This window comes from Dasypus novemcinctus, chromosome 19 (genome assembly GCF_030445035.2).
Source record: "Dasypus novemcinctus isolate mDasNov1 chromosome 19, mDasNov1.1.hap2, whole genome shotgun sequence".
Lineage (NCBI taxonomy): Eukaryota > Metazoa > Chordata > Mammalia > Cingulata > Dasypodidae > Dasypus > Dasypus novemcinctus.
In genome coordinates this window covers 18,312,297-18,339,665 of record NC_080691.1, presented here as the reverse complement: position 1 = coordinate 18,339,665, position 27,369 = coordinate 18,312,297, and the positions used below count along the sequence as shown (strand labels likewise).

General features: G+C 39.6%; 1 protein-coding gene across 14 annotated transcripts in view; it reads left to right on the top strand.

Annotated features, from left to right (window-relative positions):
- The first annotated feature begins 15,956 nt into the window (after window positions 1-15,956).
- Window positions 15,957-27,369, top strand: part of CCDC62 (coiled-coil domain containing 62) — a 36,967-nt gene continuing 25,554 nt past the window's right edge. For 9 of the 14 annotated variants that reach the window (XR_011646485.1, XR_011646484.1, XR_011646483.1 and 6 more), the window contains exons 1-5: window positions 15,957-16,205; window positions 18,917-19,109; window positions 21,637-21,803; window positions 23,898-23,999; window positions 26,459-26,630. Coding sequence is in view for 11 of the 14 variants with exons in the window: in XM_058281305.2 (XP_058137288.1) it covers window positions 16,170-16,205; window positions 18,917-19,109; window positions 21,637-21,803; window positions 23,898-23,999; window positions 26,459-26,630 (670 nt within the window). In the remaining 3 variants the exon portion in view is untranslated. Of the gene's footprint in view, window positions 16,206-18,916; window positions 19,110-21,636; window positions 21,804-23,572; window positions 23,698-23,897; window positions 24,000-24,525; window positions 24,554-26,458; window positions 26,631-27,369 lie in introns of all 14 variants that reach the window. The other 5 variants (XM_058281306.2, XM_012524251.3, XM_058281314.2 and 2 more) reach the window with 3 other exon arrangements.

The window sequence follows — 27,369 nt, the reverse complement described above, 5'->3', positions numbered from 1 at the left end:
TTTTCTCTTTCTCTTTGTCTTTTTAACTTTTGGGAAAACACTGTAGGCATTTTGTGGGAAACATTTCTGTTGATTATTTTACTGCTTTAAAACTGAATAATTTTTAAAAAGAATTTGAATTTGGCTTCCTCACCTGTAATATCCATCTCCTTGTTTTGAGATGGTGAGAATCTAATAGATTTGTGGTTCAATTTGCTTCATTGTTAGCAACAAAATCCATTTGTGGGCATATTAAAATACTATTGGTAGAAGTTGTTCATACTCTTCTGGAGATTATTTGGTAAAGTATATTAAATGCCATGAAACTGTCTGCACTATTTGACTTACTAAGCTACTTTTTTGATGTTGTCCTTAAGAAATAATCAGTCTTGCATAAAACTTATGGGCGAAGATGTTCATCGTAATGTTATTCATAATATCAAAAAACTGTAAGTTATATAAATGAAGGTGGTAAATAAAAGACATGATGGTGCAGATATGGTAAACATTAAAAGACATAATGGTGCATATATGGTAAATATTATGCATATTTTAAAAAATAGTCTTTTCCAAGAAAACTTGGAAATATATTTGGATATTGTTAAGTAGAGGGTAGACCCCAAACTCATTTTATACATTCATTATTACCATTTTGAGTGGAAGATCTTTCAGAGTGACTGCGAGTTCTTCTGGCATAAATTATGTGAATAAAATTTTACTAATCAATTAAAAATATTTTATACCCGTGCTCAAATATATAATCTGGGAAATAGTTGAAACCTGTTTTTCTCATAAGGGAAACAGTTACAATGAATTCTAATCAGTGCACTAAATGAATTTATGCTTTTATAAGGTCTGCAGGCAGGTACCACAAAGTGAAAAGAAGAATTGTGCTATAGACATCGTGGAGAAGTTTGGAACTCATGAAACCATTGTATATTGCTCTGCAAATTGCAATAATGAATGAATGACTGGTTTTTAAAAAAATTAAATCTAGGAAAAAAGTTATAAAGATGTAAGTTAGGAAAATGAAATTCTGCAGTAACTGAATTTTACTAAATAGGATTATCTGGTGAAGCAAATTAATCTATCAAACCATTTGGTATGTGTTATGTATGTATTCTCTTGGTGCTGGAAGTTGTTTGTGACTGTGTCAACACATGTGACTCCATGTAAAGATTCTTAATGTTCACAGTTCTTGGCAAATGCAGTTTCAATCCATATATAGCCAGCAGTGGATGCTACTGCAGGGAAATGCAGGATTAAAATTATCCTTGTTTATGACGTATGTGTGAATCCTTTTCTTTGACTTAAAATATAAAATGCAACCTAGTTTAATCTCTGCTTAAAGTCTTATAATAGTTCAAGGATTGACTGTTTTTAATACTTTTTTTAAAAAAGATTTATTTAATTTATGTATTTCTACCCCCCACCTCCTGCCTCATTGTTTGCGCTCACTGTCTGCTCTCTGTGTCTGTTTGTTGTGTGCTCTCTGCATTTGCTCGTCTTTTCAGGAGGTACCAGGAACTGAACCAGGACCTTCCATGTGGGAGGGAGGCACCTAATCACTTGAGCCATTTCTGCTCCCTGCTTGTTTTGTCTTTCATTGTATTTCCTTGTTGTGTCATCTCATGGTGTCATCTTGTTGCATCAGCTTGCCATGCCAGCTTGTTGTCTTGCTCGTCTTCTTTACGTGGCACCGGAAACCAAACCCAGGACCTCCTATGTCATAGGTAGCCACCCATCTGCTTGAACCATATCCGCTTCCCAAGGATTGACTTTAATTCCAATTTTTTTTTTCAATTCATGTATGTATTATGTAGTTGTTTTCAGTCTAGTATTTTTAAAGCAAAAAGAAAACTGACCTTTAAATAGCCTTATCTCAAAGTATATTTGGAATTTGCCATGATTAAGCTGGCAACTTCAAATGCAAATAGTTTTGATATGTAGTATTTTATTCATTTTTATAAAATGGGTCCTGACAATTTTATTCTCCTTTTTGGTTATTGCATAAAAGCTTCAGTAAGTTAGCCTTTGCTTAAGATATAAACTGAGGTAGCTTTCTCACTCTTGGAAAGTGGAAAAATTACTATTTTAAACATGAATTTACCTTTTAGGTCATAGTTATTTACTAAATTCCTATACCTAGAAAATAAGGTAAGGAGACTGAAATGAGTCTATGCAAATCTTCAGTTTGGACTAGACTCCATGTGATATAAAATCAGATACAGGGAAGCGGATTTGGCTCATGGATAGAGCATCCGCCTACCACATGGGAGGTCCAGGGTTCAAACCCAGGGGGCCTCCTCACCCGTATGGTGAAGCTGGCCCACACGCAGTGCTGATGTGCGCAAGGAATGCCATGCCATACAGGGGTGTCCCCCATGTAGGGGAGCCTCACGCACAAGGAGTGTGCCCTGTAAGAAGAGCCACCCCGCATGAAGAAAGTGCAGCCTGCCCAGGAATGGCACTGCACACACGGAGAGCTGATGCAGCAAGATGACACAATAAAAAGAGACACAGAGTCCTGGTGCTGCTTACAAGAATGCAAGCGGACACGGAGGAGCGCATAGCGAACGGACGCAGAGAGCAGACAACGGGGGGAGGAGGGGAAGGGGAGAGAAATAAATAAATCTTAAAAAAAAAAAAATCAGATGCAGGGTAGTAGTTGTAGTTTCATGGTTTAGTGTCTGCTTCCCAAGTACAATGTCGGGTTCAATCCCCAGTACCTCCAAAAAAAAAACTGAGATGCACTATAATACTTGTAACTAATTTTTTTTTGGGGGGGAGGGTTTGTTGTTTTTTTTTTAAACAAATCAATTGTATTTATACATATTAACACACTTCATTCAAAGTATACAATCAATGGTATTTGGTATCACATAGTTTTGCTTTCATCACTTCAGTCATTATTAGAGCAATTTCATTACAGTAATAGTAAAAAGTACACAAAATTTTTTACCTCTCAATCTCACTCTGTTTTCCCCTGCTGTACATTGCTGTTGCTGGCGCTTTTTTTCCCCCAGAAGTTTTATTGAGATATATTCATATACCATACGATCTATCTAAAGTGTATAATTAGTGGCTTTTAGTATAATCACAATGTTGTGCATTCATCACCATAAAATACTTTAGAACAATTTCATTACTCCAAAAAGAAAAGGTCCAAACCCCTTAACAGTCACCTCTTAATCCCACTATCCTTCCCGAGCCCTACATAACCACTAATCTCATGTCGTCTTTATAAATTGATTTATATTTACATTTTCTATAAATGGAATCATACAATATTAGTACTTTGTGTCTGGTTTCTTTCACTTAGCGTAATTTTTTGTCTGATATTAACATCTTGTAGTATTGACTCAACATTTGTTAAGTTGCAAAAGAAAACAGTCTTATTTAAGCATTTTAACCCATATTCATTTTTCACAGGTGGTTTTACTATGCAATACAGTCCCATCATAAATTTTTTAGCTTTTGTTTTAGTAATATATGTGACCTTAGACTTTTTCTTTAAATCACTGTCATATCCACATAAAAGCACTGTTAATATTCGTATCCAAGGATTAATATACATCTTTTTTACCAGTTCTGCAAAAGTTAACCCTCAACTTTCCAATCTCTAACTTCATTCTATTTTCTGGTGATCTATATTTGTTATTAACTCCATGATATTACACAATATATTTAGTATGTAATAGCTCAGTCATACAGTATTTGTTCTTTTTCACCTGGCTTGCTTCACTCAACCTAATGTCTTCCAGGTTCAACCATGTTGTTATATGCTTTATGTTTGTTTTCTTTGTTTTTTAAGATCTATTTCTCCCCACCCTTCCACCCCCTCCACCCCTTGTCTGCTCTCTCTGTCCATTTGCTGTGTTGTTCTTTGCTTGTATTCTCATTAGGCAGCTCCAGGAACCAATCCCAAGACCTGGAGTGGGTGAAAGGCGATCATTCTCTTAAGCCACCTCAGCTCCCTGGTCTGCACTGTCTCTTATTGTCTCTCCTCTCTGTCTCTTTTTGTTATGTCATCTTGCTGCACCAGCTCTCCTTGTGGGCCAGCACTCCTGCGTGGGGTAGCACTCCGTGCAGGCCAGCTTGCTTTCACCAGGAGGCCCTGGGTATTGAACCCTGGACCTCCTATATAGTAGATGGGAACCCAATCACTTGAGTCATATCTGTTTCCCATGTTATATGCTTTATGACTTTTTTCTTCTTACAGTTGTGTAATATTCCATTGAGTGTATATACACTACAGTTTGTTTATCCATTCATAGGTTGATGGACACTTGGGTTGTTTCCATCTTTCGGCAATCGTGAATAATGCCACTGTGAACATCATTGTGCAAATGTCTGTTCATGTCACTGTAATACCAGTAATGGTATTGCTGGGTCACATGGCAAATCTATATTCAGCTTCTTTAGGAACTGCCAAACAGTCCTCCACAGTGGCTGTACCATTCTACATTCCCACTAATAGTGAATTAAGCATTCCTGTCTCTACATCCTCACCAACACTTGAAGTTCTTTGGCTTTTTAAAAGTGGCGATTCTAATAGGTGTGAAATCTTTTATTTGTAGTTTTGATTTGCATTTCCCTAATCACTAGTAACAAACATTTTTTTTCATGTGTCTTTTTGCATTTCTTTGGACAAACTTCTATTCAAGTCTTTGCCCACATTTTAATTGGGTCTTTCATCTTTTTATTGTTGAGTTGTAACATCTCTTTATATATCATGGATATTAAATATCAGATATGTGATTTCCAAATATTTTTCCAATTGAGTTGGATGCTGTATTAGCCAAAGGGGTGCTGATGCAAAATACCAGAAATTGGTTGGTTTTTATATTTATTTGGGGTAGGAGCTTACAGATACCAGGCCATAAAGCATAGGTTACGTCCTTCACCAAAGTATTATCTCCACCTGTTGGAGCAAGATGGCTGCTAACATCTGCCGGGATTCAGGCTTCCTGGGTTCCTCTCTTCCCAGGTCTTGCCTCTTTCTGGGCTCAGGGTTCCTCTTTTCCTGGGACTTGCTTCTCTTTTCTCTGTGTGCTTACTTTCCTGGGCTCCAGTTTAAAACTTAAGCATCAAACTCCAACATTAAAAACCCTCCAACTCTGTTCTTTGCCATGCCTTTTTATCTGAGTCCTCACCCACTAAGGGGTGGAGACTGAACACCCTACTGATGTGACCCAATCAAAGCCCTAACATAATTTAATCATGCCCAGGTACAGACCAGTTTACAAACAATCCAGTATCTGTTATTGGAATTCATAACTATATCAAACTGCTACATATGCCTTTTCATCCTTTTGACAAAGTCCTGTGAGATACAAAAATGTTTAATTTTGAGGAGGTCCCATTTACCTATTTTTTCTTTTGTTGTTCATGTGTAAGGTCCAAAAACCACCACATACCACAAGTTCCTAAGATGTTTCCTTACATTTCTTTTTGTAGTTTTAAGGCCCTAGCTTTTATATATTTAGGCCGTTGATCCATTTTGAGTTGATTTTTTTTTTAAGATTTATTTATTTATTTCTCTCTCATTCCCCCCCCAGTTGTCTGCTCTCTGTGTCCAATTTTGCTGCGTGTTCTTTGTCCGCTTCTGTTATTGTCGGTAACATGGGAATCTGTGTCTCCTTTTGTTGCGTCATCTTGCTGTGTCAGCTCTCCATGTTTGTGGCGCCACTCCTGGGCAGGCTGCACTTTGTTTCGCCCTGGGCGGCTCTCCTTACGGGGCACACTCCTTGCACGTGGGGCTCCCCTACGCGGGGGACACCCCTGCGTGGCAGGGCACACCTTGCGAGCATCAGCACTGCGCGTGGGCCAGCTCCGCACGGGTCAAGGAGGCCCGGGGTTTGAACCGCGGACCTCCCATGTGGTAGACGGACGCCCTAACCACTGGGCCAAGTCCGCTTCCCTGAGTTGATTCTTGCATAGAAAGGGGTCCTCTCTCATTCTTTTTGTTGTTGTTATGGATATACAGTTCTCCCAGCGTCATTTGTTGAAGAGACTGTTTTGTCATGTTATCGTGTCTTTGTTAGGTTTGTGGAAAACCAGTTGACCATAAAGGTGAGGGTTTATTTCCAGACTTTCAATTCTATTCCACTGATAGATGTCTGTCTTTATGCCAGTACCATGCTGTTTTGCCCACTATAACTTTATAATAGGATTCCAGTTCAGGCAGTGAAATTTCTCTCACATTGCTCTTCATTTTTAGAAAGCTTTTGGCTATTTAGGTGCATTTTCCTTTCCATATAAATTTGTTAACTGCCTTTTCTATTTCTGTAATTAAGCTGCTGGAATTTTGATTGGTATTGCATTGAATATATAGAATTGTGTACGATTGACATCTTGCTATTTAGTATTCCAGCCCATGAACACAGAATGTCTTTCCATTTGTTGAGGTCTTCATTGATTTCTTTTAGCATTGTTTTATAGTTTTCCACCTATAGGTCCTGTGCGACTTTGGTTAAGTTGATTCCTAGGTATTTGAGTCTTTTTGTTGCTATTCTAAATGGAATTTTTCCCCCTGAATTCCTCCTCAGATTGTCCACTACTAGTGTACAGAAACACTATTGATTTTTGCATGTTGATCGTGTATCTTCCCTCTTTGCTGAACTTGTTTATTAGCTTATATAGCTATGTTGTAGACATTTCAGAATTTTCTAATATAACATCATGTGATCCAAAAACAGAGTTTTACTTTCTTCTTTCCTATTTGGATACCTTTATATTTCTGTTTTCTTGTCTAATTGCACTAGTTAGAACTTCTGGCACAATGTTGAAGGTGACAGTGGGCATCCTTGTCTTATTCCCAATCTTAGAGGGAAAATTTTCTACCTTTCCCCATTGAGCATGATGTTGGCTGTGGGTGTTTTCATTGATGCCTTTTTTTTTGGTACTGGGGGCCAGGGATTGAACCCAGGACCTCGTATGTGGGAAAGTGGCGCTCAACTGCTGAGACACATTGACTTCCCTGAGTTGGATTTTCCGTTTGTTTTGCTTGTTCCTTTTTTTTGTTTTTTCAAGAGGCACTAAAGGCACTGAGAACCGGGAAACGGACTTTGGCCCAGTGGTTAGGGCGTCCGTCTACCATATGGGAGGTCCGCGGTTCAAACCCCGGGCCTCCTTGACCCGTGTGGAGCTGGCCATGCGCAGCGCTGATGCACGCAAGGAGTGCCGTGCCACGCAAGGGTGTCCCCCGCGTGGGGGAGCCCCACGCGCAAGGAGTGCGCCCGTGAGGAGAGCCGCCCAGCGTGAAAAGAAAGAGCAGCCTGCCCAGGAATGGCGCCGCCCACACTTCCCGTGCCGCTGACGACAACAGAAGCGGACAAAGAAACAAGACGCAGCAAATAGACACCAAGGACAGACAACCAGGGGAGGGGGGGAAATTAAATAAATAAATAAATCTTTAAAAAAAAAAAAAGGCACTGAGAACCAAACCCAGAACCTCCCATGTGGGAGGTGGGAGCTCAACCACTTAAGCCACATCTGCTCCTAAACATGCCTTTTTTATGTTGGTAATTTCCTTCTATCCCTGTATTTCAAAGTGTTTTTATCAAGAAAGAATGCTGGGTTTTGTTAAATGCCTTTTTTTCAGATATTCATGGTTTTTTTCCCTTCAATTTATTAAAATGGTGTATTACATTAAATTGATTTTCTTATGTTGAACCATTCTTGCTTACAAGGAATAAATCCCACTTGGTCGTGGTGTATAAGTCTTTTGATATGCTGTTGGATTCTATTTGCAAATATTTTGTTGAGAATTTTTGCATATATGCTCATTACAGAGATTAGCCTGTAATTTTGTTTTCTTATTGTGTCTTTATCTGGCTTTGGCCTTAGGGTGATATTGGCTTCATAAAATGTGTTGGGTAATTTATTCTCCTCTTCACTTTTTTCAAAGAATTTTAACAGGATTGTTTTTGATTCTTCTTGAAATGCTCAGTAGAAGGTTGGGAGGTTTTTGATGACTGATTCAATCTCTTTAAATGTGATTGGTTTAAAGTCTTGTATTTCTTAATAGCATCATTGTAGGTTGTTTGAGCATTTCTAGGAATTTGTCCATTCATCTAGGTTGTCTAGTTTGTTGGCAAACAGATTCCTATGATATCCTCTTAAGATCCTTTTTATTTCTTTATGTTCAGTCCTCCCTTTCCTTTCTGATTTTGTGTCTTCTCTCTTTCTTTGTTAGTCTAGCTAAGGGTTTGTCAATTTTGATATAAAAGAACTAGCTTTTGGTTTTGTTGATTTTCTCTATTATTTTTTGTTTTCAATTTCATTTATTTCTGCTCTTATTTCTTTTCTTTTGCTTCCTTTGGTTAGATGCATAGATATTTGTTACTTTTTCCTTGTTATTTGTTCCTTTTATTTATATATAATGGTTTTCTATGTCTCCCATAGTTTTTTTTTTCTATATTTATTTATTTTTTGTCTCCCATAGCTTTTTTGCAATTAAAGTCTGTGTTGTCTGATAATAGTATAGTTACCCCTGCTCTCTTTTGATTACTATTTGTGTAGAGTTTCTTTTTCCAAACTTCTTCTTTCAGCCAGTTTGTGTCTTTGGGTCTAAAGTGAGTTTCTTGTAGGCAGCATATGAATGACTCATGTTATTTTATCCATTCTGACAGCAGAGTTTTAATCCATTCACTTTAAGTAATATTAGTGTAAATACCTTATTTACTTCCACCATTTTATTTTTTGGTTTTCATATGTCAGATTTTCTTTTTCTTTCTTTTATTTTTATTTATTTCTCTCCCCTACCCCACACCCCCCCCCCCAGTTGTCTGTTCTCTGTGTCCATTGCTGTGTGTTCTTCTGTGTCCACTTGTATTCTTGTCAGTGGCACCGGGAATCTGTGTCTCTTTTTGTTGTATCATCTTGCTGCGTCTGTTCTCCGTGTGTGTGATGCCATCCTGGGCAGGCTATGCTGCATTCAGCTCACAATAGGTTGGCTTGAAGGGAAGGCAATGCAGAAATAAAGGTAGAGACACAAGAGGGGAGACAAACCTGGGATCAGGGGACTTACAGCTTCTGGAACTGAGAGACTTAACCCTAGTTTTCCCATTGCATTTCTTGGGAAACTACCAATCAGCTGTTTGCTATCTGAGCTGCAACATCATTTACAATAACAGGGAACAACTGCAATATCTACAATAGAACAGGTGTAACATTTACAGTAAGAAACAGGTAAGTCAGTTTCCCACAACAAGGCTGAAATTTTTTTTGTGCTGGGCAACTCTCCTTATAGGGCTCACTCCTTACGTGTGGGGCTCCCCGATGCGGGGGACACCCTGCATGGCATGCATTCCTTGTGCGCATCAGCACTGTGTGTGGGCCAGCTCCACACTGGTCAAGGAGGCCCTAGGTTTGAACCCTGGACCTCCCATGTGGTAGGCGGATGCTCTATCCATTGAGCCAAGTCTGCTTCCCCAGATCTTATTTTCCATTGTCTTGCTATTCTTTTGGTTATCCTTTCTGCTATTCTTTCTTCTGTACTCTCCTCCAAGCCATTCTCACCTGTCTTTTTCTTTCAGGCTGTAAGGCTCCCTTCTCTTAGTTTTTGTTTACTTGTAAATATTTTAAACTCACCTTCATATTTGAAGGACAATTTTGCTAGATAAAGAATACTTGGCTGCTGGTAGTTTTTCTTTCAGTATCCTAATTTATCGTACCACTGTCTTCTCACCTCTCTAGTTTCTGATGAGAAATTTGCACGATCTTAGGGTGTTGCTTGTATGTGATGATTTGCTTCTCCCTGAGAATTTTCTCTTTATTTTTGATGTTTGACATTCTGAATAGTATGTGTCTGGAGAAAGGTCTGTTTGAATTTATCCTGATTGCGGTATGCTACACTTACATAAATTTATTTCTTTGGTGAGAGTTGGGAAATTTTCAGCCAATATTTCCTCAAATACTCTTTCTGCCCCTTTTCCCTTCTCTTCTCCTGAAACCCCCCTCCCGTGACATGTTACATTGTTGCATTTCTTGTTGCCATTCAACTCCCTGAGCCCTACTCATTTTTTTATGTTATTTTCTCTTTAATTTCAGCTGTTTTGTCTTGTGCATCACTTATTCTTTCTTTGAGTGCTGTTGTATGCCTCTAGGGTGTTTTTTTTTTAAATTATTTACTCCCCCCTCCCCTACATGGTTCATCCATCTATGTTCTTATTGTTTGCTTGCCTTCTCCAGGAGGCACTGGGACCTCCCACGTGAAAGGTGAGTACCGAATGGCCTGAGCCACATCTGTTCTCTGCGGTCTGCTGTGTCTGCTAGGTTGTGGCATCTACTTGTTGTGTCGGGGTGGTGTCTAGCTCTTTCTGTGGTGGGGACAGCATCTGCTTATATTCTATTAGAAGGCACTGGGACCTGAACCTGTGATAGGTGGGTTCCCAACTTGTCGAGGCACATCTGCTTCCCTCTACTGTGTGTTTTTTTTTTTTAAGATTTATTATTTATTTCTCCCCACTACCTCATTGTTTGCATTTGCTGTGCCTATTTGTTGTGTGCTTGTCTTACTTTTGGGAGGCACCAGGAACCAAACCCGGGACCTCCCACCTGGGAGGGAGGTGCCTAATCACTTGAGCCACCTACTCTTCCTTCTTTGTTGTCTTTCATTATGTTTTTCTTCTTTGTGTCTCTTGTGTCATCTTGTTGTTTCAGTTCCCTGTCTTGCTCGTTTTCTTTAGGAGGCACTGGGAACAAAACCCGGGATATGTACCCCCCCCCCCCATGTGGTAGGCGGGAGCTCAATTGCTTGATCCACATCCACTTCCCTCTAATGTGTGTGTGTTTTTTTTAAAGATTTATTTATTTATCCCCCCTAGTCGCTTGCTTGCTGTCTGCTCTCTGTGTCCATTTGCTGTGCATTCTTCTTTGTCTGCTTGTTTCCCTTTTTGTTGCGTCATCTTGCCTCACCAGTTCTTCATGGGCATGGGCCGTCAGCTCTTCACGGGCGCAGGCCAGCTTGCCTTCACAAGGAGGCCCTGGGAAGTGAACCCAGGGCCTCCCGTATGGTAAATGGGAGCCCAATCGATTGAGCCCCATCCGTTTTCCTCTAATGTGTTTTTCATTTCACCTATCATGTCTTTCATTCCTATGGGCTCTTTTTAAATTTCAAATTCTTCTTTGTGCTTGTTTAATGTCTTTTATTATTATTATTCCCCTCTGCCCCCCGAGATGGTTCCCTCATCTGTCTGCTTGTCTTCTTTAGGAGGCACTGGGAACTGAACCTAAGACCTCCCATGTGGGAGGCAAGTGCCCAGCTACTTGAGCCACGTCTGTTCCCTGTTGGTTGTGTCACCTGCTGGTTGCACTGTCTGCCCCTTGTAGCACCTGCCCATTGCCTTGTCTGCTCATTGCAGTGGTTGTAGCATCGCTCGTTGCAACATCTGTGGCATCTGCTGGTTGTGGCATCTGCTTGTCTTCTTTAGGAGACACCAGGAACTGAACACAGTAACTCCCATGTGGTACACAGCAGCTCATTTGTTGGACCACATCCGCTCCCTCTCAGTGTCTTCTTGGTATCCTTGATTTCTTTAGCTATATTGTCTTTCAACTCATTAATTTGATTTTGGAAATTTTATGTGAATCTCGTTGATTAGTTGTCTGAAATCCTGTATCTCATCTGGGGCTTTGATACATTCCTTTGCTTGGGCCATTTCTTCCATTTTCTTAGTATGGCTTGTAAATTTTTGCTGATGTCTAGGCATCTGATTAGGATGGTGAGCTTACTCAAATGCTCAATTTTTCCCTCTTTCATAGGGAGTTAATGACTGGAGGCTGTGTGCTACTGCTGTTATTTGATTCTTTGTTCAGATATGGGCCTTGGACCAAGTAGTGGGTTACAGACCCACTTCCAAGGGCCTTAGGGAGGGAGGCTGGCTGTAAAGGCCAGAAAAATCCTCTCATTTAATGTCCTCATATGTACTTCTTTGGTCTGCCAGCAGATGGTGCTCTTTGGCAGCCCTCTCAGTTCAAAGCCTGGTTAGAGGGAAGCAGACTTGGCCCAATGGATAGGGCGTCTGCCTACCACATGGGAGGTCTGCGGTTCAAACCCCGGGCCTCCTTGACCTGTGTGGAGTTGGCCCATGCGCAGTGCTGATGTGTGCAAGGAGTGCCCTGCCACGCAAGGGTGTCCCCCGTGTAGGAGAGCCCCACACACAAGGAGTGTGCCCCATAAAGAGAGCAGCCCAGCCACGAAAGAAAGTGCAGCCTGCCCAGGAACGGTGCCGCACACATGGAGAGCTGACACAGCAAGATGACACAACAAAAAGAAACACAGATTCCTGGTGATGCTGATAAGGATAGAAGTGGTCACAGAAGAACAGTGAATGGACACAGAGAGCAGACAACTGAGGGGGGGGGGTGGGGAGGGAAGAGATATAAATTTAAAAAATCTTAAAAAAAAAAAAGCCTGGTTAGAGTGTGTTTGCTGCAACATGGCCTGGATTTAAACTTTCTCAGAGGCAGTTCTCCAACTTTGGCTGTTTCCCTTTCCCCTTCCGTGGGGAGGTAGGTCCCTGGGGCCCCCTTTGTCTGTAGCTGCATGCCCCAAGGCCTGAGAATTCAAAAGTGCTTTTAGTGGGGAGGGTGCCAGCAGTAGCAGCTGCAGCTTTTAACAATTTTGCTGTCACAATTCTCTTCCTTTGTCCCTCTCTTCCGTGAAATGTCCAGCCTCCCCCTGGTGTCCTAAACCCTAGAACATTTTTTTCCAGGCTGTTTCTGCCTGTTCTCTAGCTATTATTCTGGGAGAGAAGAATGTCCTGTTTCTCTAGTCCACCATCTTCCCAGAAGTCTGCACAACTAAATACTTTCTTTTTTAAAAAACTATTTTAATTATGTCTTCTTCTCTCTTATGAGTTTTTGGTTTTAAAGTAAACCTTTGAGGTATGAATTTAAAATACTGAGATTTTTGTGTCTGGTTTCTTCAACTTAGCTTTTTTTTTTTTTTCGCCTGATAGTAACATCCTGTAACAGCATACATTCAATTTAAAAGAAAAACTGTTTTATACATGCATTATTACCCATATTCCTATTTCACATGAGGTTTTACTATGCTCTACAGTCAGTCCCAAGTTAATTTCTTTAGCTTCCCTTCTAGTAATATACATGACTTTAGATTTTGAAATTTTTGATTTGCAAGTAGTCGCAATAATCTATAAAACATTCACTTTATATTTAACTTAGTAACCATATAAGATGAACCTCATTTTTCACAGCTTTCTGTACACATGCGTTCACATGAATGTTAGGAGTATGGTTACCTGGTGAACAATGGCATTTAAAGGCCTCTTAGAAAAACACCCAATCTTACCGTGATGAAATCTATGAGAAGCATGTGAATTAGAATGCTGCTTCAGGGAAGAGGACTTGGCCCAGTGGTTAGGGCATCTGTCTACCACATGGGAGGTCTGCAGTTCATACCCCGGGCCTCCTTGACCTGTGTGGAGCTGGCCCATGCGCTGTGCTGATGTGCCCAAGGAGTGCCGTGCCACGCAGGGGTGTCCCCCGCATAGGGAGCCCCACGTGCAAGGAGTGTGCCCCGAAAGGAGAGCCACCCAGCGTGAAAGAACGTGCAGCCTGCCTAAGAATGGTGCCACCCACCCAGAGAGCTGACACAACAAGATGACGCAACAAAAAGAAACACAGATTCCCATGCCGCTGACAACAACAGAAGCAGACGAAGAAGATGCAGCAAATGGACACAGAGAACAGACAACTGGGGCGGGGGTGGGGGGGGAGGGGAAAGAGATAAATAAATAAATAAATAAATCTTTGAAAAAATAAATAAAATTTAAAAAAAGGAATGCTGCTTCAGTTAGAAAATTGACATTGAGCCCACATTATTTTTTTTAAATTATTTAATTTCTTATTTGCTGTTTTTATGTTTATTTTGTAGAGAATTAGGAGCCTGTGACCACCCCCATCCGAGAGGAAAATTCCACAGCCCCCTAACCGCATATATCTTGCTTCTGTAGCAAGCTTGCTCAACTGTAAAACCTTATCTCAAGGCCGCCTCCTGTAGAAATTCTCGTCAGCCCCTGCCAAAAGACCAACCTGACTCAGACCCTTGTAAATAACAAAAACTCCCCAATGGCTTATCTCCTGATAGAATTCCCAGAGCTTGATTAACTGCAAACACTTGCTCCTGTACATACTTGCTTGCTGAGCTATTGTCTCCTGCCCTGAACCTAAAAGCCTATATAAGCAAAAACACCCCCCCCCCCCCCCCCCGTGTGACTCGAGGCTACTCTCTCCTCTGCGTAGGATGAGGCAGTCGCTGTGCAGCTAATAAAGCTCTCAATTGGAACTTTATTCAGAGTCTGAGTCTGGTTGATATTGCTAGTCTATAACAATTTCTGAGTTGCAAAGATTATTTCCGCTTTCCCATGTTTCTAGAATTTCCTATATTCTCCCATTCAATCTTGGCTGCCAGAACCAGCCAGACAGAGAGCATGAGGTCCTTCTTTTTCTTTCATCTGTAGTGGAAACCTTAAGCAGCAGGCATTAACTGCTCCTGGTCTGTCAGAGATGTATTAACCCCATGTTCCTTTTTCATCTTCTCATTCTACCACCAAGAATTGTTGTACATTCATCTAGTGACACTTAACTAGTCAGAATTTGCTTTCTTGATTTTAAATTTAAAGACAGTCTTGGGGGAAGTGGAATTGGCCCAATGGATAGGGTGTCCCGCCTACCACATTCAAACCCCGGGCCTCCTTGACCCGTGTGGAGCTGGCCCGTGCACAGTGCTGATGTGCGCAAGGGACTGCCCTGCCACGCAGGGGTGTCCCCCGCGTAGGGGAGCGCCACACACAAGGAGTGTGCCCCGGAAGGAGAGCCGCCCAGCGTGAAAGAAAGTGCAGCCTGCCCAAGAAAGGCGCCGCACACATGGAGAGCTGACGCAGCAAGATGACACAACAAAAAGAGACAGATTGCTGGAGCCGCTGACAAGAATAGAAGCGAACACCGAACACACAGTGAATGGACACAGAGAGCAGACAACTGGGGTGGGGAGGGTGGGGAAGGGGAGAGAAATAAAAAATAAATCTTTAAAAAAAAAAAGATAGTCTTATTGGTTCTCCTAAACATAAGCCTATCCTGAGGAGGCAAGTGTCACCCAAATTAGTAAAGCCTCAAAGCAAGAAATCTTAATTTTTTTCCATTTTCACCAGGACATGTTTTGCTTATTTGTACTCAACCAAAGAAGTAAAATTAAAGTTGAAATACAACTTGCAGAAGATATTTGGTAATTTATCCTGCCCGTTATGTTATCTAATGAGATTAAGTATTAGGGAATGAGCATCCAGGGTTAAATGTGATAAGCACTGTTTTCATAGTCCTATTCATATGTAATATTTTGAGTCAAAGGAGGAAGAGGACTTTCAAACAGGTGAAAAAGCTTAGATTCAACCCACAATGTAGTAAATTTTGTCATGACAAAGTTCCATTGTTCTCATTTCTATTCAAGTTACATCAAGGGTGAAGAGTAAAAAAAATTCTCTTCATCTGTGATTCTTGGTTTAGAGTTGCCTGCTAGGGTGGCCAGTAACTGGGCATCTACCTCCATCATTCACTGTTCCTTTGAGTGCCCCGCACTGCCAGGCACACAAAGCAAATAAGACAGATCTCAGAGTAGTGGGGGAAGACTGAAAATAAGTAAATGAGCAGCCCAAAAGTCATACACCAAAGAGGAAGATGGGGACATAGAGATAGACTTTAATTTGTTCAGTGATTCACTGAGTCTGGCAAAAACAAAACAAAAACGATTCATGAAAGACTTGATACCGCTAAAGTTATAGAACATGGTAATGGATCTTAAATTCTCAGAATAAACCATCTGAGAGCCTTTAGGCTTTTAGGGGAAGAAATCACCGCAGAAATGGAAACGTCGGTTCGCGCCGCCACGAGGCCCCTAAGTGGGAATGTAGAAGCTCTCAGCCTCGGATCGCGCTGCCCGAAGATATCGCGAGAAGCGAAATGGCTCCTTCGCGGCGCCGTAGGCCCCGGCAGACCCGGCGCGTTCGAGGTGGGGAGGCCGTTTGTGTGGGCTTGCTGGGGCCGGCCGCGGGCGCGGGGCTCCGGGGCACCCTGCTCGCCCCGCCGCTCCAGGCAGGCGCGCCTATGGCGTTTCTAAGGTGACGCTGCCCACATCGGCTTTCTGCGCGGCGGAGGAAACACCTATGAACCCCTCGGCGACCTTCGTCGCCCGGCGCCAGGTGAGTGGGTGCCGGTGCCTTCTGGGCGCGGCTGGGTGCGAGGGAAAAGCAAACTACTTGACAGAACAATGCATTTGGGACAAAAACCTGGTGATGGTTTTTTTGGAAGAATGCGTTCTTTGAAACGATACAGGAGAACGTGGAGTAAAAACAGGGTCACGTACGTTTTCTTAACGTAATGAAATAAAATATGTTCTGTAGTCCAGGCGGAAAAGACCGGCGCGACTACCAGGTGCTCACTTTTTAAGAGTAACTATTGGCATCTGTGAAGCTGCTTTTCTGTCCACCCCCTGGCTTGATTTCCTTGCTTTACCTCACAGTAACTTGGCGAGGAGCACTCTTTGGTTTGATTTTCATTTGGATAGACAATTTTTTTAGAGCAGCTGTAGGTTTACAGGAAAATTAAGCAAAAGTATAGGGTTCCTGTATACCGCGCCCTCTCCCCTTTTCCGTATTATTAGCGTTTTGCATTAGTGTGGTAATTTATTACAATTGATGAACCAATATTATTATAATTACATTGTTAAGTAGAGTCCATAATTTACATTCAGATTTTCTCTTTGTGTTGTAAAGTTCTAGTGTTTTTTTTTTAATTGTGGTAACATATGTACAACCTAAAATTTCACATTTTAACTATTTCCACGTGTGCTATTTAGTGGTTGTGATTACATTCACAACATTGTACTACCATTACTACCATCCATTACCAAAACTTTTTCCATCACCCCAAACATTATAACTCCGTTTTACCAGAAAGACCTGAAAATGGAGATGGCAAGATTTTCCAGCTGAGTGATTCTTAATCTCATTATCTTGTTTTATTTTCCTTATTATATTTATCATGTATGATGAGGTACTTGGTTATTGCATGTTTTCCTCTGCTAGAATATAAGCTCCTTACCTGGCATGCCCACTGCTGTTTCCTTAGCCATTGGCAGTCAGAAAATATGTTGGATGGATGGATGGATGGCTTACCTAGGACTGGAGTTCATGTATGTCACTTAGATCCCCTGTACAGTAAACTACTTTGTACTCAGGTATTAGTAAACAACTGTAATCCATTCATGATTATTGTTTATTTACAAATCTTATTTTTCAAAATGCAGAGGAGACGTACCTGTGCTGCTGGTGAACTTTTTAACTTTTAAGCTAGAACTCTTAAAGGAACACCTTTACTTCTTTATTTCATAGAAGGGGACGGTTCAATAATTCAAAATGTGATTTACTGTTCTGAATAAAAACTAATGTTTGTTGAGTGCTTACTGTGTGACAGGCAGGGTACTAAATGTTTGTGACTGTTTTGGTTAATTCTTAAAACTTTAAGGAGCTTAAGTGTTGTTACTATTTCACAGTGAGAAAAGTGGCTCAAGGTTAAGAGGCTCATTCTATTTAGGTTCATACTTAGGTCAGACTAACTTCACTGCATTAGGCTTCAAAATTATATATGATTGAAATGAATTATTGTAGGTAATTTTGTTAGGTGTGAAAATAGTATCATGGTTATGTAAGAAATGTTTATTTTTAGAGATGCATGCCAAAGTTTATAAGAGTGAAAAGGGGGAAGTGGACTTGGCCCAATGGATAGGGCGTCCGCCTACCACATGGGAGGTCCACGGTTCAAACCCTGGGCCTCCTTGACCTGTGTGGAGCTGGCCCATGCGCAGCGCTGATGCATGCAGGGCGTGCCCTGCTACGCAGGGATATCCCCTGCATTGGGATAGCCCCACGTGCAAGGAGTAAGGCCCATAAGGAGAGCTGCTCAGCGCGAAAACAAAGTCCAGCTTGCCCAAGAATGGCACCACACAGAGAGAGAGCTGACACAACAAGATGATGCAACAAAGAGAAACACAGATTCCCGGTGCCACTGATAAGGATAGAAGCGGTCACAGAAGAACACACTGGGAATGGACACAGAGAGCAGACAACTGGGGGCGGAAAGGGGAGAAAAATAAATAAAAAATAAATCTTAAAAAAAAAAGTGAAATGGTGTATTTTTTTTGTCAACAAAGAAAATGTGGCATATACCACAAAATCTTGTTAATGGTAGACTCTAGATAAAGAGTAAATAAGAATTCTACTATTGTCTTTTGTAAATGTTTGAAAATTTACCTCACAAAATTTTATGTTAATTAGTTATGTTGACTTTGGACCAGTCCCTATTTTAAATTGTACGTGGTAGATTGAGTATATATAGATGGGGCAAATGTTATAATTGTAATAAATATTTAGCACTGTAAAATTTAATCCTCTTTTTGTAGACTATTAATTCCCATTATTTGAACAGTAATTTTTTCATGTTTCCCTTTATTTGATTGTTACAGAATTGCTGGGGCAGGGTAGGAGATAATATTTTTTATTGGTCCAAGGAATTGAGAGCAAAGAAAGGAGAATGCTGAAAAAGGTTTATTTGTGGTTAGCTTGTGGAGGTTTTAGAAGTCAAGTCCCACTTTTTAAGAGTGGTGGATGGTTTTATGACAGAGGGCGATAGAGTGCGATAGGTTTGAACTTGTTTTAAATATACACAATTTCAAACAATAACAAAAAGACCAAAAAACAAAAAATATATATATATACATAATTTTTATGACATATTAACTGAATAAAACTTAATTTACGTAACTACCTGGAATTGGCAGCAAAAGAAGCTATAACTATTTGTCTGATTTATATTGATTATTTATGTTTTGACCTAAAACCACTTTTTTGTTTAGGAAATCGGATCAGAAGTTGAGGTTTCCACTATTGAGAAACAACGAAAAGAACTGCATCTGCTAATTGGAGAATTAAAAGATCGAGATAAAGAGCTCAATGATATGGTTGCCGTACATCAAAGACAACTTCTTTCATGGGAAGAGGATCGGCAGAAGGTGTTGACTTTGGAAGAACGATGCAGCAAATTAGAAGGTTGGAAATACATTTAGCAACATCTGTCATACACTTCTATATTCTAATATCTTTTAAGGGGAGGATAGAGAAGAAATCGAGAACATATACCCTGTGGTTGTAGAGTTTAGTCTATTTGAAGATAGAAGGACTTATGAACACTCATAATCAGATAAACAAACAGGAATTAAAGTAGGACAAATAAAGTTCTTAAATGTAAAAAGGGTGCTGGGTAAAGTTCCAGTTAACTTGGCGGGGGGGATCAAGGTTGTATCTTAAGTTTAGTTTTGAGCTATTTAATATGAATAAAGATGCCACATAACTGGCTTTTTTCTTTTTCTTTTTTTCTGGAACTGGCTCAAAGATTTTATTTTATTTTTTAGTAGATTTTTTAATAGTTTTTTTTAAATTTTTCAAAGATTTTAAAATTTTGGGATTGAACTTGATCTTAAGTATCTAAAATGGTCATGTTTTACAATTATGGCCCATATTACTGTTAACCTCTGTCAAAATGGCTTGCAAAATGTTCTTTTACTCCATGTTTTTTTCTTTTCTTTTTTCTTTACTCCATATTTTAATTCCATCATCTCTTCAGTGCTGCCTTAAAGTTTTTTCTAATGAGACAAGGTTTTTATTAGAATGTATCAGAGAGGAAAGCACTTGTTCTGTTTAATAGCATGATAACCATGTAGTACCTTATTTTTTACTTATATTTCATAAAGGATTCCATAAAGGTGGCAATCTAAATAAACATTTTCCATTTCTTTAATGACCATCTAATTTTACTCTGACCACATATATACACACATACGTACACAAAAAGTGTTTAATAAGGTTGCACACTAAACGTAGTATAATCTCTTGTATAAAAATGTTAAAGAATAAAGATAATATTATATATCACCATCAATATCTGATTTTAAAATGGACTGAATACTTGAGTACTAAAATGGGCACATTATGGAAAGAGGAAAATTGAATGGCCAAAAAATATGTAAAAAGCTTTCCATTCTTATTAGTAAATAGTAAAATGCAAATTAAAACCGTGATGAGATACCATTTAACATCTTTAAGACTAATAGAAATTATCAAGTATTGGTAAAGATGTGGCCAAATAGAATAAATTAGTACAACTACTTTAAAAAATTGTTTGACAGTATCTAGTAAAGCTGAATATATGCAATTTTGATGGTCCAGCAGTTACACTTCTAGGAATATACTTAAACTTAATATACGTATGATTAACTTAAGGATCTTGTTAAAATGTGGATTCTGATTCTGTAAGACTGGGGCCTAAGGTTCTGCATTTCTAATAAGTTCCCATGTAATGCCAGTGCTGCTGGTCCAAGGACCACATTTTGCAAAGCTCTAGAGAAACTTGCAAATATGCACCAAGATACATGTACAAGAATATTCAGAGCAGCATTGTTAATAGCCACAAAATATAAACAACCCATATGACCATCAATAATAGAATGGGTAAATAAATTTGGTGTAATCATATAGTGAAATAATACACAGTAGTGAAAGTACACAAACATGGGTTACTTGCAACAGCGTGGATGAATATTGTGATCATCTTAAGTGAAAAAGCAGGTAGAAGAGTTCGTAGAGTATGATTCCATTTGCATATGGTTTACAGTAATAGATTTTTTTTTTTTAAGATTTATTTTATTTATTCCCATCTCATTGTGGTTGCTGTGTGCTCTCTGTGTCCAATCGCTGTGTGCTTTCTGTATCTGCTCGTCTTCTCTGTAGGAGGCACTGGGAACTGAACCTGGAACCTCTCATGTGGGAGAGAGGCCTGCAATCTCTTGAACCACCTCTGCTCCCTGCTTTGTTGTCTCATTGTGTTTCCTCCTTGTGACTCTTGTGTCATCTTGTGTCAGCTCACCATGCCATTGTGCCAGTTTCCTGTCTTGCTCATCATCTCTGGGAGGCACCGGGAACCAACCTGGGACCTCTCGTGGTAGGCGGGAGTTCAATCGCTTGAGCTATAACCACTTCCCCTAATAGAGTTTTAGGGATTTGTTCATAGGTGGTAAAACTATAATAAAAAGCAAGTAAATGAATACTTGAAGATCATAGAGATTATTTTCAGAAAGTGACATGCAGGAAGGTCTGGGCTGCTGACAGCGCTGTGTTTGTTGACTAGGTACAGTATACATGAATGTTCCCTTTTTAACTGTATTAAACTGCATATAAATGAATTTTGAGACTTTTTATATATGTATTTCATAATTTAAAGGTTTTTTTTTTTCATGGTTTACATTATGGTTTACATTTTAGACTATATACTTTTATAAGTTTTTGGTGAAATTTAACATGGCTTGTATCCGTCATTGCACCATCATGCAGAACACTTCCATTGCCCCCCAGTTATCCCCTCTTCCATCTATTCTATTATTCTTTTATTCCTTCTATAAAATAAATTATCCTTTAAAAAATCCTTTAGTTCACTCTTAACTTTTTAGCCTCTGGTTTTGAAAATAACACATTTTAAGCTTCAGATTTGACTACAAATTATTATTGATGAAATTTCCTTCAGGTGAACTACATAAAAGAAGTGAAATAATCAGGTCACTCACAAAGAAGATAAAAATCCTTGAATCTAATCAAAGTGAATGCCAGATGGTTCTTCAGAAGACTCAACTACAACTTCAGGAAATGGCCCAAAGGGCAACCCATGCTTCTCTGCTCTCTGAAGACCTTGAGGTTGGTTTTATTTTTTAAGGTTTACTTGTCCAAATTCTGTTTGTGTTTCAATCATGGAAAAAGTAGATATAATATTTCCATTAAAAATGCATGTGTGGGGAAGTGGATGTGGCTCAAGTGGCTGAGCGCCTGCTTCCCACATGGAAGGTCCTGGGTTTGGTTCCTGGTGCCTCAAGGAAAAAAAACAAAAAAGCCAACTCAGGGAAGCCAATGTGGCTCAGTGGTTGAGTGCCAGCTTCCCATGTACAAGGTCCTGGGTTCTATCCCTGTTCCCTGTTACCTAAAAAAAAAAAAAAGCTTGTGTGTTATATGTGCATGAAAGCATATATGTACATACATACATCATAGTTTTGTGTTCATTGTATTGTTTTGGTTAGCTGTACAGTGCTATCCTGTGCAGCTAACCTGAGCCCAAGTTTCATGAAAATTCTTTTGTAGCTGTTTAATTTAATAGCATCTACCATTTTATCTATACTAGGTTCTTATGGAAAGCCTTTCTCAAGGTCTGAGATCAACATCATCTAGTTTTGGTAGCTTCAAATCATGTATTCTAACCTATTATATCTTATCTATCTGATGTTAGTGCCATACTGGGAAAGACTGACTTCACAGGTTTTTGTTCTAACTGGTCAATCATCAGGGGTTTTTTTTTTTTTTGGTTTTTTTTTTTTAAGATTTATTTTATTTATTTATCCCCTCCCCCTTGTGGCTTGCTTGCTCTCTGCTCTTTGTGTCCATTCGCTGCGTGTTCTTTCTGTGTCTGCTTGTCTCCCTTTGTTGCATCATTTTGCTGCACCAGCTTTCCATGGGCACGGCTGTCAGCCCTCCACAGGCGTGGGCCATCAGCTTGCCATGGGCCATCAGCTTGCCTTCACAAGGAGGCCCAGGGCCTCACATATGGTAGATGGGAGCCCAATCGGTTAAGCCACATCCGCTTCCCTCATCAGATATTTTTGAGCTTATGTTTTGTGTTGATATTCAGTACAGGTTGTGGTAATATACTCTGTCTTAGTAATCCATAATAATGATACAGATTTTGTTTTGTGTCTTTTCTGTTTTTTCAGAATAGTATTCTAGGCAGTTATTAGTTATAAGTAAAAACTATTCTAGAACTATTGGTATGCTGAATTTAAAAATGGGAGATGCCATTTAAAAAGTCTGCTTATTCTTTTTTCTAGCCAATAAATGTCATTTTCAAAATAACTATCATATACAATTCTGCAGTTAAAAAAAAATTAAGCGGGAATACTCCAATATGAAGTTCTTTCAATGTAGAGTAAAAAAAAAAAGATGCACAGTTTACTAATTTTTCTTTATTTAAGAGAAGGAAATCTCTTACTAATCCAGTTCTCATTCATTCATTTTCTCCTTTCTTCCCAACCTAAAATTACACATAAAAGACATTAGGAAATAGACATATGTGCAGACATAACCAATATGATTCAGTAGGCCAGATATAAGTATTGAGAGGAAACTAGAATGGAGAAGTAGATACTTGCATTCCTTTTTTTTTAGATTTATTTTTTATTTCTCTCTACTTCCCCATGTCCCCATCCCCCGTCCTCCAAGTTGTCTTCTGTCTGTGTCCATTTGCTTTGTGTTCTTCTGTGTCCGCTTTTATTCTTGTCAGCGGCACTGGGAATCTGTGTCTCTTCTTGTTGCGTCATCTTGCTGTGTCAGCTCTCCATGTGTGCGGTGCCACTCCTGGGCAGGCTGCACTTTCTTCACATGGGGCAGCTGTCCTTACAGGGTGCACTCCTTGTCTGTAGGGCTCCCCTACGCAGGGAGCACCCCTGCGTGGCACGGCACTCCTTGCACACATCAGCGCTGCATGTGGGCCAGCTCATCGCACCAGTCAGGAGGCCCTGGGTTTGAACCCTGGACCTTCCATGTCGTAAGTTACGCTCTGTCTGTTGAGCCAAATCCACTTCCCTGCATTCCTTTTTAATGACTGTTTACTTTGCTTACTTTACTATTAAAATAAGTCAACCAAAATGCAGAATCGGGAAATGAGCACAGATGTGACTGGTGATGGTTAACGAGAGCTTTAAAATGACTCATTTAATATTTATTTTGTGTGTTGTTCCGTTGTAGGCTAGAAATAACAATCTCAGCAATACATTAGTGGAACTTTCTGGTCAGATAGGACAATTACAGGCTCGAGAACAAGCCCTGACTACAATGATAAAGCTAAAGGTAATGAAAAATAATAATACCACCATTTGCCAGGGCACTTTGTAGTTTATAAAGAATATTTATGTACATTTTATTACTTAAGTCCCATAGCAACCCAAAATGTACAGCTACCAACATTGTTTTCATTTTTTGATTTTTGTTTTAGCAGTGAGGGAAAGAAGTTTAAAATGACTTCCCCAAGGCATTGGAAGAGGAGGCAGGACTCCACTTTTGGTCTTCTGTCTCCAAGGCCAATCCCATGGCCTGGCATGTTTGAATTAACTTGTTCTTTTCTGAGGTATCTGTTATTAGGACTCAAAGTTATTGGCAGTCAGATAGCTTGTGAATGCTTTTTGAAATGGAGAGAAAAACTGTTAGCCATCAAGCAGTTGATGTAGTCACTAAAATGTGATGTATGGTAATGTACAGCCACTTCTGCTATAAGGCATGTCTTTGACACAGAATATCTCATACTTAATTAGTAAATAGGGGAATGATGTTGGTATAATGGGAAAATCATGCTAATTCTGTGTGTGATTTTTCCCAGCACATTAATGTTTTGAAGGGATCCAGAGGTAAGTGCTCTTAAAATTTTTTCTTTTTTTTTTTTAACTTTGTTTTTAAAGCTCTCTCTTGAAAAAAAAAAAAAGATACTTTGATTACATGATTGTTACAGAGACTATATAGGGGATTCCCATATGCCCCACTCCCCACACTTCCCACATTTACTCACATTAGCAATATCATTCATCAGTATGGTACATTCATTTCAATTGATAAACATATCTTGGAGCATTGTCACCAAGCATGGATTATCGTTTACACTGTAGGTTACACTCTTTGCTATTCAGCTCTGTAGGTTATGGCTGGATATAAATGCCCTGTATCTGTTGATGCAGTATCAGGATGATTCCCAAGTCCCGAAAATGCCCCCTTATTGTACCTGTTCTTCCTTCTCCCTAACCCCAGAACATCCATGGGTCACTGCCTCCACAACAGTGATATTTCTTTCATTGCTAGAATCACAGTAAGTCTATAGTAGAATGCTAGTAAGTTTATTTTAGTCCATAGTTCATTTCCCAATCCTGAGGACTCTGGGATGATGATGCTTACTCCACCATTAATTGGCGGGGGGGGGCTTCAATCCCATACATCGGATGGATGGAACTCTATTGCTTAACAGTTGTAGGCGCTCTTGGTTCCTTGGTATATTATTTGTCCATCATCTCCTCCCCATTAGTTGTCCTGGGTGAGTCCATTGAACTGGAGAGTAGGTGTTGCAACTCCTTTGAGATTCAGGGCTCAGCTGGTACATGGACAACCCAAAGATTTAAGTCTCTTGGATGTCCACCTACCAGCTCTAGTACTAATTATAGGTTCAAATAGAATGACGGAAGAGTCATGCATAGGGAAATTACTGCTGAGTCTAACTCTGTCACACTGGGGAACATAAATACTAGATTAGGTTAAAGCTTTCTTAAAGAGAAAATATTAAATAAAAATTGTCTTTAGTCAAGTAGTGGTCAGTTGAGTGGCTTCAACTACCAGGAGCTGTTTCTCAAAGGGAGCTGGTATGAGCCACAAGTTTAGTGTTGAAAACGATTGACTGACTGTGATGCTAGGTGCAAATGCTAATAGGGACTTAACTGTCATAGTGTGTTTATTAGAATTGTTATTTTTTGCAACTCGTCCAAATACAAAGTTCCCTTGTTGTTGGAATGGTCTGCCCCAACACTGTTTTTCCATTCAGTCCTCCTAATGTGAGATTTGAAGAATATGAGGGTTTTCAGGAATGCATATTTGTTCTAGCAGAAACACATACTTAAGCAGGAGTAAACTTGAAATAAATATTCTGGGTCAATGCATAAGGGCGAGGACTTTAGTTATTATTTGTATATATTTTTAGGTCTTGTTTGAATTGTTTTTCAACAAGCATATGTATTTTTTTGTAATTAAAATAACCTCAACAATAAGCAGTTCTAATTTGGGTGGATTTGGGATGAGGTCTGTATATCTGTCCATTTTACCAAGCTGAAAAGAAAGAGAGGATGGACTGACATGGTGGACCCATGGGTCTTTATCTGGAATCCAGAGACCAAATCCCGCCTTCCAAGGACTATCAGTCCTCCTGTTGCTATTACAGTTTCTTAGGTAGTTTGTCTTGTTTTAAACTTTTCTGAGAGATAGTAAAGTATAATGGTAAGTACGTGGTTTCTGGGGCCAGCCAAGTAGGTTTGAGTCTTGGCTTGATCACTTTCTAGTGGTGTAACCTTGGGCAGGTTATGTTAACCTTTCTATGCCTGTTTGTTCATTTGTCCAATGTCAATAGTACCTACCTCATAGAATTAATGTATAGATTAAATAAGACATGGAAGTGCTTAGAATTCAACCTGGCCCACAATGAGATCTTAAATGTAATCTTTTCTTATTGATTGAGTGGAATTTAAAATCTAATAACAGCTTTTAAACTTAATTTTTAGGACAAAGATATTATTGAGGCAGTCAATCACATTGCAGACTGTTCAGGGAAATTTAAGTTGTTAGAACATGCATTACGTGATGCCAAGATGTTGGAGAATTGTATTGTGAAAGAAAAGCAAGATTATAAGCAGAAACTGAAAGTACTTAAGAGTGAAATTAGTAAACTAAAAGGTACGGTAAAAGACATAAACTTAAGTATTTTATCTTGGGAATATGTTGCTTCATTTGGGTTCATGCAATCTAATGATAGAGAATAGGTCTATTGCTGGTCTTTGATCCTGACATGAAATCTTCATTTCATTTATATAGAATTATGCTGCAATTTTTGTGTTATAAGCAGATAAATTACTGAGTTGGGGGGAAACTACATAATGCAATATATTTTAAAAATCCTACTTTAATCTAGGTGACTGTGCCAGTTAGCTATTGCTAATACATGCTTTGTAATAAACACCATCTCAGCAGCATGTAACCATATGCTTTTGTTGAACTCACGCATCTGGAAGTCAAATGGGAGTTGACTGATTTAGATTGGGCCCAGGTAGGGCTGTGTCTCATCTTCCTCCTCATCTGTAGGCCAGCCTAGGCTTCTCTGCCCATGGTGGTGGCAGAAGTTTAAGAGAACAAGCAGAAATAGGTAAGGACTCTGTCCTTTAAGATCTAAGCTTGGCCCTGACATGCCATCACTTCTGCCTCATTTTGTTGACCAAACCAAGTCATGTGGCTGAACTCTAAGTCAAGCAATGGAGAAATATACTCTGCTTTTTTGTGGAAAGACCTATAAAATCACATGTGGAGAGATGAGGAACTGCTGCTAGTAACAGTCTCCCAGAGTTGCTTTTTGGTGCATGTTTTAATTTTTAAAATTCTCTTTGGGTTCTCCTTTTCTATTTTCATTCTCATGGTAATC